The sequence below is a fragment of the Micromys minutus genome, assembly GCF_963924665.1.
Source record: "Micromys minutus genome assembly, chromosome: 6".
Lineage (NCBI taxonomy): Eukaryota > Metazoa > Chordata > Mammalia > Rodentia > Muridae > Micromys > Micromys minutus.
The window spans coordinates 49,553,391-49,566,125 of NC_137975.1; the positions used below are offsets into that span (position 1 = coordinate 49,553,391).

At 38.8% G+C, this 12,735-nt stretch overlaps 1 protein-coding gene across 1 annotated transcript in view; it reads left to right on the forward strand.

Moving 5' to 3' along the window:
* Positions 1–12,735, forward strand: part of ITGA8 (integrin subunit alpha 8) — a gene marked incomplete at its 5' end in the record, with an annotated part of 168,629 nt that overhangs the window by 50,447 nt on the left and 105,447 nt on the right. The window contains one exon of the mRNA XM_080917558.1: positions 11,883–12,088. Coding sequence (XP_080773684.1) covers positions 11,883–12,088 — 206 coding nt within the window. The remainder of the gene's footprint in view (positions 1–11,882; positions 12,089–12,735) is intronic.

Consider the following 12,735-nt stretch of genomic DNA (forward strand, 5'->3'; position numbering starts at 1 on the left):
TTGGAAGCACTCAGAGCTATGAGTTTTCCTCTCAGTGCTGCATTCATTGCATCCCATAGGTTTGGGTATGTTGTGTTTTCGTTATCATTAAATTCTAGAAAATCCTTAATTTCTTTCTTTATTTTTTCTTTGACCATGCTATCGTTTAATAGAACATTGTTTAGTTTCCATGTGTATATGGGCTTTTTGTTGTCTTTGTGTTATTAAAGTCCATCCTTAGACCATGGTGATCTTGTAGGACGCATGGGAGTATTTTAATCTTCTCATATCTATTCAGGCTTGTTTTGTGACCGATTATATGGTCAATTTTGGAGAAGGTGGCATGAGGTGCTGAGAAGAAGGTGTGTTCTTTTGTTTTAGGATGATATGTTCTGTAGATGTCTATTAATTCCAATTTGTTCATAACCTCTGCTAGTTTCACTGCATTCTTGATCAGTTTCTGTTTCCTTGATCTGTCCATTGATGAGAGTGAGCTGTTGAGGTCTCCCACTATTATTGTGTGGGGTGCAATGTATTTTTTGAGCTTAAGTAGGGTTTCTTTTATGAATATGGGTGCTCTTGTATTTGGAGCATATATGTTAAGGATTGAGAGTTCCTCCTGAAAACTTTGCCCTGTAATGAGTAAAAAGTGCCCCTCCTTATTTTTTTTGACAATTTTTGGTTGAAAATCTACTTTATTCGCTATTAGAATGGCTACTCCAGCTTGATTCTTGGGGCTGTTTGCTTGGGAGGTTTTTTTCCAACCTTTTACTCTGAGATAGTGTCTGTCTTTGTCTCTGAGATGAGTTTCCTGTATGCAGCAAAATGCTGGATTTTGTTTATGTATCCAGTCTGATAGCCTATGTCTTTTCATTGGGGAATTGAGTCCATTTATGTTAACAGATATTAAGGAATAGTGGTTGTTCTTCCCTGCTATTTTTGCTTTTAGAGGTAGAATTGTGCCTGTGTGTTTCTTCTTTTGGTTTTTTTTTTTTTTTTTTTTTTTTTTTTTTTTTTTTTTTTGCTTAGTTATTTTCTTGTTTTAACTAGGTTGTAGTTTCCCTCCTTGTATTAGGTTTTCCACCTCTAATTTTTTGTAGTGCTGGGTTTGTGTTCAGATACTGTGTAAATTTAGTTTTTTCCTGGAATATCTTTGTCTCTCCATCTATGGTGATTGAGAGTTTTTCTGGGTATAGCAGCTTAAGCTGACATTTGTGTTCTCTTAGGGTCTGCATAATGTCTGTCCAGGATCTTCTAGCTTTCATAGTCTCTGTTGAGAAGTCGGGTGTGATTCTGATTGGTCTGCCTTTATATGTTACATGACCTTTTTTTTCTTACTGCTTTTAGTATTCTTTCTTTGCTTTGAGCATTTGGCATTTTGACTATTATGTGTTGTGTGGAATTTCATTTCTGGTCCACTCTAGTTTTTGTTCTGTAGGCTTCTTTTATGCTCATGTTCATCTCATTCTTAAGGTTAGGAAAGTTTTCTTCTACGATTTTGTTGAAGATATTTACTTTGTCTCTTAGTTGATATTCTTCGTCCTCTTCTATTCCTATTATCCTTGGTCTTCTCATTGTGTCCTGGGTATCCTGGACATTTTGGGTTAGGAGCATTTTGGCTTTTGCATCTTCTCTGACTGTTTCGTCTGCGTTTTCAATGTTGTCTTCGGCCCCTGAGATTATCTCTTTCATCTCTTGTAGTCTATTGGAGATGCTTGCATCTGTGATTCCTGATTTCTTTTTTTGGTTTTTTCACCTCCAGGATTGTCTCTTTTAGTGTTTTCTTTATAGTTTCCATTTTGATTTCCTTCTCAAATTTCTTCATCTCTTTGGTTCTGTTTTCCTCTAGCTCTTTGATCTTTGAATGGTTTTCATGTTTCCTCTTTAAAAGCTTCTATTTCTTTATGCTTTTCCTCCCGTTCTTGTTTAAGGATCTCTGTCATCATCTTGAGGTATCATTTCAGGTCTTAGTCTTCTTTTTCTGAATTGTTTGGCATTCCACTGTTTGCTGTGATGGGAGAACTGGGTTCTGATGTTGCCAGGTTATCTTGGTTTCCATTGGGAAGTTCATTTGGTTTCTTCTTACCATCTTGTTGTCTGTGATTATACGTGGTCTTGTTGTCAGAGGTTGGTTCCCGTCTCTTCCTTGTACCTGGCGTGTGTTCCTGGATCTCCACTGTTTCAGGTGGCAAATGGCTTGAGCGTTTGGTCTGCATGCCTTCCGGGTATACCCGAGTCCCTATGCAGAGTTCCTGCACCCCTGAACCAATTGAGGGGTTGCAGTTTCTGCCTGCTTGGCCCAGACCTCTTTGTGCCTCAGGTACTCGAAGAGCAGTCTCACCAGGCTTGCGTACCTGGATCTTTGCTGTTCTTGTTGGCAAATGGCCTGAGCGTTTTTTCTGTACTCACAGCCCCTCTGGGTGGAAACCAAGTCCCTACTGCAGAGTTCCTGCTCCCCTGAACCAATCAAGGGGTCACGGTTTCCGCTTGCTCAGCCCAGACCTCTCTGTGCCCTGGCTACTTGCAGTACAGTCTGACCAGACCTGCATCCCTGGATCTCCCCTGTTCCTGGTAACAAATGGCCTGAGTGTTTGGTCCACACTCACGGGCCCTCCGGAGACCATCACTTTCTATCTCACAATTACAAAACTTGAAGTGTATTCACCATGGTGTGGCATACAAATGGTAAAACATCCTGAGTACCTTCTGTACATTCTGGGAAATGTTTTATTAGTCTCCTTTGATTGAACATACCTTTTAAGAATCCACTGTGGATTGGTTGAGTGCTGTTCAACCAATGAAATTTATGTTAGAACTCGGAGGTGGGAGTTAACGCCCCAAATTAATAAATCAATGTAGATGTCAGATGGTGGTGAGTTCTATGAAGAAAAAAAAACTGGAAAGAAAGAAGATGTATTCAGCATACAAGTTAATAAATTAACTATGGAATATCTAGAGGATAAGATTTTATTCAGCATTAAAAGATGTGAACTGTCGAAAAAATTAAAGACATGGGTCAACTTTGAATACCTATTACTACTTTGCTAAGTAGGAAAATGAGGAAAAGTAGGATGAAGAAGAGGAGAAAGAGGAAAAGGAAGAAGAGGAGGAGGAGGAGAAAGTGGGAGGGAGGGAAAAGGGGAGTGAGGGTAAGGAAAGGAGGAAGGGAGGAGAGAATCTGTCTCTGAAAAATTCTGCAAAAGATATATACTATATATTCCAATAACTATTTGGGAAAATGGAAAACTATGCAACCAGAAAAAAGAATCAGGACTTGCTCAAAATTCTAGGAGGGAGGGATGAATGTGTAGGGCTCAGAGGATTTATCAGTCAAAATAACCATTGTGAGATACAGTTTTTGCATATTTGCTAAATCCCATAAAGCAGCAGAAGTGAGATCCAGGTAAATGAGGCCCCTGGATTGGTTTACTGTTTAAGAAATACTCTTCTATGACGGGACTCATGACAGTAGAGAAAACTACCTGTTGTAGGACAACACAGATCTCTGTACATTCTGTCCAAATTTACTTTGAATCTAAATCTGGTCTATAAAATGAATTCTGCTGACTAATTTGTAGAGAAAAGCAGAGAAGACATTTTAAGAGAGATGCTATTTTAAAATGAGAAATGTCTGTGTGAGAATATTACAGCAAAATAGGGCCATAGCCATAAGTAGAAGGGAGTTTCCCGTCAAACAGCAAGAGAACAAATTCCCAGAGGTGGGGGTTTTCTGGAATGTTCTAGAAACAGATGATGAGAACTTGATCGGCATCATAAGAATGATGAGAACCTGAATGACAAAATGTGTAGACTCCACAGCATTTAACGGGCATGGCTACGTGAGGTTGCAGGGAGGCTGAGAAGAATGTGCCTCCCAGGCAGGCAGACGTACTACAGGAGATTTAAAAGGAGACCGTGTTCTCTGCTGCACTGGCTGTCTGGTTATTCCCCAGAGAAGGCAGGACAATGGTCTGCAGGCTGAAGCACTTACACACTGCAAATAGTTTGAGGGGCTTGGTGAGTGCTGATTTTGTCCTGCAAGCTGTTAATTTCTAATGAAATAATAGCATAAATCTTCAAATGTCTTAGTTACAGAGAGAAATAACATTAAGACCACCAGTGAAGATTTCCAACTTGATGGACTATAATTATTATGAAACCCTCTAAGAACTTCAGGAAGAAGCTAGCTAAAACAAACAAACAAACAAACAAACAAACAAAAAACCCATGAATCCCAAACACGGTGTGGCATCCAGATTTGGTGAACCTACCCCATAGTTAAGTCGCTTCACAGAGATTGGTCAGATGTGCACAACTGTATCTCTTTCTGAGGCAGGCATCTGACCCCACAAACCTGAGTCCTGAGTGGCCTCCATTAGGCCCACACTTTCTTCAAGAACCTTCCTCCAGGCCACTCCATTTATAATCCTGCGACTCTTCCCAGAGTGCCTGCTCCAGGAACATCCACATTTACACGGCATCAGTATTTATGGCACACATTTTTGCCACACGAAAGAGAGAACACTGGAGGGCTTCTTTGGTTTCTTGCCGATCAAAGCTACTTGTTAACAACAAACTCAGGAACTGTTCAAGTAAAAGATCTGTCCTTTGCTGTGGTTTTCAAAACTGCTATGCAAGTCAGTCCTTTTTTAATTTATTTTCTGAAATTAATATGTTTTTCTACTAAAGAATGGATTCACAAACCCCAGGGGAAAACACGGTGATATTAAGCAAAATGACAAAATGGTTGGTGTAGATTTTACCATAAGCTTTTATATATGTGCGTGTGTGTGTGTGTGTGTGTGTGTGTGTGTATGTGTGTGTGTGTGTGTGTGTGTGTGTGTGTTTCTGAGGCAGACTTTTTGCCATGTAACCCTGGCTAACCTTGAAATCATGATCTTCTTGTCTCAGGCTTCCTATTCTGGGTTTACCAACATGTATCACAACATTTTAATATTTTATTTAGAAAACATCTACCGGTGTTGTAAATGGATTCCAAACATTTAGACCATGCAGTTGTGTGCACTCGTTAGCAAGGGATATTATCAAATCTGTCATGGTTTTGAAACAATGGTATACACAGACTGAGAATAAAACATAATTAACTTGTTTTTGTTTCTTGATGCAGTTTATATTATGAACTTATTTATCTTTTTAGGGGTTTTGAAGCAGCAAATGGAAATAATAATTTTTGTTATATTTCTAGACAAGAGACTGTTTTAATTTTCCATTATAGTCACTGAACCCTGTAGTATTATTCTAGTTCAGAAGCTGACAGAATTAAAATTGAGGCTGTGAACATTTTCACAGCCATTGTTCATAAGGCTGCATAGGACCAAAGGAAACATATCCCATCAGACTTTAGCCATCAGTGAAATTAAGAACACCTTGGAGAGAAGCTTTTTGAAAGAAGTAGTTTTTATAAACTAAAGTTTAATCTAGATTCAGTCCAGATTTTTTTTATTCACATGGCAGAAGTTCTTATGAATAAATTAGGTAGAAAAATCATGAAAAATAAAACATAACATGGTTGTAAGTTAGATTCAGTTGACTAACAATGTAACTAATTAAATTTACCTTTGTTAGTGCATGTCATAAATAAGTTAGGTTGTCTAGATATCATCTCTGCAGCCTACTCTTCTGGATTCCCTTAGTAAGTAAAACCATTAGCAAGAAAATTTTATTCCTGGATAAAACGATAGAGTACCTGTATTAAATTAACTGATTATCATTCATCTCCAGGAATTAAGTTCTGATTCTTTATGTTTGATGTTCTCATTGGTGGGTTCTCTCACACTATCACAAACTGTAACTGTTTGTTCTGTTCCACATGCCCTGTGAAGGGTAAGGCATTGACCATTATATTAGGTCATCAGAGTAGACTTAGATGTAAATTGGAGAGAAAAATGAAAACTATAGAGGTTTGGATCTTACTTAAACTTATGGCCTTCCAGATAAAATGAAGTTGATGAACATATTCTACGCCATGAAATGCCTTTCCAGGAAAAGTTAAATCTCACCCACATCACCACCAAAGGCAATAGGTTTAGGGAAAACACATCTTCATCATGATTTCTTCATTGTGGCTTTATAAATAAAGCTATTTGAACATACGTTAAAATCTTTCTATACATATTGTTCAGCCTATCATACACTATTACTAATCAGAAAGTCAATAAAAGTCATCTATGCTAATCAATACTTTAAAAAATTAAATTTTAATTGAGCACTCACACAGAAAAGAGATTTATCCAGCTATGGTAACGTATTCTTACAATTCCAACATTCTGGAGTCTGGGACAGTGCTGGCTATCTGGCAAGTCCCTACCTTTAAAAGCACACATAGTTTACTACAAATAGTTACTGCCAAAGGCATTTGTCAGTTGGGGATTTTTCTCAGGTGATAGAGTGTTGGTCTAGTGTGCAGGAAGCTGTGGATTAGAGTGCCAAAACCAGGTTTGATGGCATATCCTTATCTTCCTAGCACTTGGGAAGTGAAAGCAGAAAAGTTAGAAGTTTAAGGTCATCTTTGGCCATAAAGCAAATTCATGGTCACTCTAGACTTGAATTTGTGTTCTAGAACGAAATACAGTTGCATCACACCTCAGTGTACACACACACACACACACACACACACACACACACACACCACAGACTTTTTCCTCCTTGATATGTATAATGTATTTACTTAGTTTTTTATTATTATATTTTATTTAATTGACTTCATAATCGTCTAATAGGTTGCAAGTCAAGATTTTAAAACAGCAGTCTAAACAGTCATATGAACTGTGATTAAACAGCACTGTGGTGCAAGGTAATGTTTAGAGCAAGCAAAATCCAGTCTATGAAGAACATTTTGCCAACTGAATCTGAACTGTTTTTTGTCTCTTCAATCTATGAGGGCATAAGTATAACCTAAGAATATTTTTAAGTATTTAAGAGACTTATAACTTAAACAACTAGGGGGATATATCTCTAAGAAGATAAATTAATGCTGCCACATTACTTTGGAATTCAAACATTCCATGAACATTCTAGTCTCTCGCAATCATAAAACAAATAATTTCCCACTTCTAGGATATTTTCTTGTGTGCAAGGAGAAAAGCATTGAGCCAATTATTTTAACCCTTGTTATAGTGACTCCCTCGTGGACCAATCAGATGGTTTCCTTCCTTCTTTGTGGAATGAGAAAATGTTCCTGTTAGTCTCTCCAATGGAGCACTGGTGGCTTTGGGTGATTTACTTTGAGGCTGCTAAGCAGCCCCACTCAGATAAATGGTTAATAAAATGCATCTTTGCATTTGACAGGACAGTAGCAGAAATATAGCCAGCCAGGACATTCTGACCAGGAGCTAGAAATATGTATCCCTGCTCTCCTCTCCATATAGGGCACAAAAGGAGAAATCGTGGGATATTTTTACATTTTTGACATGTTTTTTGGAGCATTTTTAGTTGGGTGTGAGCCTATAATCCCAGTACTTGGGAGGCTAATCCAGAAGATTGTTGAATTTCAGGTCAGCTTGGGCTCTATAGTTAGACCCCTGAAAAGCAAAAAGAATGAAAGAGATAAAGGAGAGAGTTGGGAAGATGGAACAAAGTTGGGAGGGAGAAATAAAAATTCCCATTTGAAAATACTTCCTAGGTTTTAGAATCTAAAACAAAAGTAAAAGCCAATCATAACTCCATCCCTCAGTCCCTACTACCTCTCCACACTGCAAGCAGCTGCAAGGGCCTCCTGGTGATTTTCAGATGTCATGTCTACTACTGTGAATAACCTGCTCTAATAGTATGTCTAGACTGCAACTATTCCAGAGTTACTTTGTACTTTTTTGTGGCTCTTGCAGAGTGAGAACGAAGGAAACATAAACTTTGCTCCTTGAACATAAATTTTTTTCTATTTGCATTGGTATAGTGTTAAAATATTGAGTATTCTCCTCACCAGACAGCCCAAGCCCTCTTTAATATTACTACTGTTTGTTAAATGCTATTATTGTACAGGGAGTGTCAGCGGATGTGAGAGGGAGCAGGGAGAGATGTTTCCTATGGTATTCAGTAAAGAGGTCAACTCTTGTCCACATGTAACACATACAGCTCTTACCCATGCTATGCCTGCTTACAGTAGTGATAGGTCTACAAGACTATTATTCTAACATTCCCATTTTTCTTATTCCATCCAGATTCAACTTACTTCTTCGAGGAACTCTCTTTGTCACTAGTTTAAACCCTTTTAGGTTTATAGGGTAGTGGATCAGGAAGTACAACATTGCCACACTCTTCCTTGCGCCTCCTTCTCCCCCTGCCTTTAACATCTTGCATTAGTGTGGTGCAGTTTTTATATCAGAGAAAACTATGGGCAGCAAGAGTCCACTCTGCAGTATAAGGTTCTGTGTTTCTTGCCAAGTGATGTCTATCTGCATCCATCAACACAGTGTCCCCTGCAGACTACACTAGAGTGCCTTCCAAATCCCAGGTATCTTCCTCCTCCCTCTCCTTTCCCCATCCCTGATATCACCTTTCTTCCTACAAATCCCAGGTATCTTCCTCCTTCCCCCTGCCCCTTCCCCATCCCTGATATCACCTTTCTTCCTACAAATCCCAGGTATCTTCCTCCTTCCTCCCCCGTCCCCATCCTTGATATCACCATTCTTCCTGGTTTCCATCAGTTTGCCTTTTACTGCACGTCACCTCGTTGGAATTCGGCAGCATCTACCTTTTCAGATTGGCTTCTTTCAGTCTGTAATATCTGGCATTTCCTCCATGTCTTCCCATGTTTCTATGCTAATTTCTATTCACGCCTGAAGAATAAATAGTTCATTAGAGGACGCAACATGATTTTTCAGGCGTCTCAGTGGTCTCCAAGTTTGGGCGGTTATACTGCAAATGTCTGCAGCTTTTCATGTGGGCTTCAGTTCCAAGCTCACTTGGGGCAGTAAAGGGTGTACGGGCGTGAGTTCACATGTGATGAGTGCATGTGCAGCTCTGTAAGGACCTGGTAGGCTGCCCCAGAGTAGCCGTGTTGATGTACGGATTGCCTCCTCCTCTCTGACATAATGGCATTTGGAGTTTAGCTGTTCTAAGTGATTTACGGCAGGACCTCAGTAGTTAAATGTTCAGTTCTTAATGACGTGTGATGTTGGATGGCTCCCAATATGCTTGCATCTTCTTATCTAACTCAGCTCTTTTGCGTGATTTTAAAAAGTTGTGGCTTAGAGTGCTTACTAAATGTAATATAAATATAATTATAAAATAACCTATAGTGTTCTAAATATTACGTATTTCTAAACACTACAATATATGACATTGATATACGTGATTACTGCTCAAGTTTTGAGTTCTCAGAATTATTTATACATTTTATCTTTCCAATTAAATGAGCTCCAATACTCAGATTGTGGAGTTACCCGGGTGACACAATGCTCTCGGATTCTATTCTTAGGTACCTGCCTTGACTCACAACACAGTGAGCTTACTTCTAGATCCACCGGCAGATCCCCACATGTGATCAATGCCATCTCTGCATTCCTTCCGAGCCCCAGCCTTCCTCTGTCTATAATCTCAGCACTAATGTAGATCCTAATTTAATTTTTTTCACGATGCCTTGTTTGCTGTTACATGAGCGATAAGTTGAAAGTATATCATTTCCACATTTTGACTTGACCCAGTATCTGAAACTGTATTCTTTAGATTACTAACACCAGTCTTAAACCTCACTGGCATATACAATATATTTTTCTTTTTTATTTATATCTTTATTATTCAAAACAATTTTAAATTTAAATATATTTTGATCATATTGTTCCCCTTTGCCAAGTCCTCTCAGATTCTCTGCCCTTCCCTATCTACCTAATTTTAAGTTCTTTCAGAGAAAACCATACCCAGTACAACAAAACCCTCCAAAACAAAAACAAAATAAAATCACACCAAAATACCCCCACCAAACTTTCTTTAACCAAATAAACACACACACATTCACACACACTCTCTCTCACACACACACATACACACACACTGACACACACACTGACACACACACTGACACATACTCTCACACACACACTCACATTCACATACTCACACACACACATTCACACACACACACAGTCACACATGCACACAAACTCACACATAGTCTCTCTCTCTCTCTCTCTCTCTCTCTCTCTCTCTCTCTCTCACACACACACACACACACACACACACACACACACACTCATACATACACACTCACACTCACACAGCCATGGAGCTCATTATATACTCAGCTATCTGAAGCCTGATTTGGAGTGCTTATACTCAGGGTCACTCTGTTGGAGAAAATTGATTTTTCCTCTTCCAGCAAGTATAAACAATAATTCTGTTTTAACCTAGTACCTAGTTTTTCAATTATTCAGTCATTCATTCAAAAATATAACAAAAAATAAAATATAAGATACAACAAAAACTATCACATTGAAGTTGGACAAGACAGACCATCAGAAGAAAAAGAGCCCTGAGTAGATTGTGGGTAAGCTCTGAATCCAAGGACAGATGGGAACAGTGGAGTCGGTATAGTGTGTCATTCATACTACTTAGAGCTTCTAGAAACATTTTGGCTTTACAGCTGAACATGGTGGCACACATCTAGAACTCCAGCTGAGATTAACAGATCATGAGTTCAAGGCCAGCTTGAGGTACATAGGAGATCCTGACAGAAAAGAAACGATAAAGGGAAAAAAGGAGAGCGGACAGGGTGGGGTGAGGAAGAAAGAGGGAAGAGGAAGGGAGGAAAGAGTAGGGGACAATAAAAAGAACAGAGGGGAGAGAAAGAATAAAGTATCTGGCTCTCAATAGCTTTTCACACCATCCTTACTCTTTTAAAATTATATTATAGATATAATATATTAATACATTTTATATAATAATAACAGATAAAATATTGATTTTTATCACACATTAATATGCAGTATTAATATCACTGCTGTATTAACAGTCTAGTGCTAGTAGTGACATCATAGCAACATATAATTAAATTACCTGGATGAAAACATTCAGGGATTAGATGACTTGGCAAACCTCAGCATTGATGTGCATAGAGTAAGAGTCAAAGGTGAATGTGAACTTTCCCACCACTGCATCTGCCAAGAGATGCTTATCTTCAGACATACCTGAGCACTGGTCGTTAGTAGAGGTCAAAGTATGTGTTTTTTGGTAGGACTTTTCTTAAAGCTTTTGAAAATAAAACCAGATACTCGAAATCTCCTGACCAAACAGAAAATTCCCATCCTGACCTCTCTGTGATGTCTACCTCTGTGACAAGACACTTCCAAAAAGAAGACACTTTTGGATTTCATCCTTACAGTAGTTATAGCTCATCTCTAAAGCTAAGTCTTAAAAATATGTTGTTAGATTCTTGCTATGACATATGCAGAACAACTGTATGCTTCATCACGAATAAAAGTTTGTTTTCCAGCCAGCATTAATTACTTCCCTGGCCTCTTTTATCTAACCAGAGGACAGACAAAACAAAAATTATTCAAAATCTTACTGCAAGAAGTCAGGGTCAGCTCAATAAATTCCGCACAAACTCTTGGGTCCTCAAAGAAACAAAACATGCTCAGGTTTGATGTGTTTTCCACGTGTGACTCAAGTTTCTGGAGATGCATTAAAAAGCCAGAAAGGACAAAACATCTTTGGTTTCTTAGACATTTCTTGCATAGTTGTAAAGTTCAATGTGATAATTTAACAACTTCTATTTTCTTCAGCATTCTGCTTTGTAGACATAACAAAGCTATGAAGGAAAGCTGATGATTGTAAAATGACCCTCAGGAAAGGAAACATAGCAATGGAAACATCCCCATCTGGTTGGTTACAAATACTCCAGAGACCCTTGTCTGCTATTCACTGTGCCTTCTCTCTGTTCCCTGCAGCATGGATGACATATTGGTCGGGGCACCTCTCTTTATGGAGCGAGAATTTGAAAGTAACCCTAGAGAAGTGGGGCAGGTCTACCTGTACCTACAAGTGAGCAGCCTCCTCTTCCAAGACCCACAGGTTCTCACCGGCACAGAGACTTTTGGGAGATTCGGTAGCTCTGTGGCCCACTTGGGGGACCTGAACCAAGATGGATACAATGGTAATTTAGAGCAACGTGTGGGGCTCGCTTGATCTCAGTACCCCGATACTACTGCAAGAAGGAAGCCATGGCCATTAAAAGGATTCTTAAGGGTGGGGGCCCAGTTATTACTGTTGACTCAATAAATTCTAGAAAATCTCAAGGCATATTTAAGTTTGTAAGTTTAGATTCATTAAGATATTGCTTGGAGATTTTCATTAATTAAGATATTGCATGTGGTTTCTCGTGGATAACTTGAGATCTGCAGAAATTTTCATATGAGTAGAATGGAGATAAATACATGTTGGTATGTTAGCAAGCATGTAGTTTTGCATGTTTATACTGGCCCATACTTGGTCAGTAAATGTCATTTTAAAGGTCCTTTCCATGTTTGCAATATTACCCTTATTTGGCGCATGTAGTTCTTTAAGTAAGAAAACCATAGATGCTACCTCGACGCTGTCTCAGAGAATACTGCATTCTCACATCAAAATTCACATCCATGTTCAGGACATGCGAGTGAAGAACCAAAGCCCAATGTTTGTCATTCTTAGAGGAAGCTATAAGAGGAATCTTCTGGATTTAACTAGCAGAGGGAGGATCCCCATCAGATGGATATTCACACCAGCTAGTACCAGGTGTTTTAGACTCTAAATATCTTTGAAAAT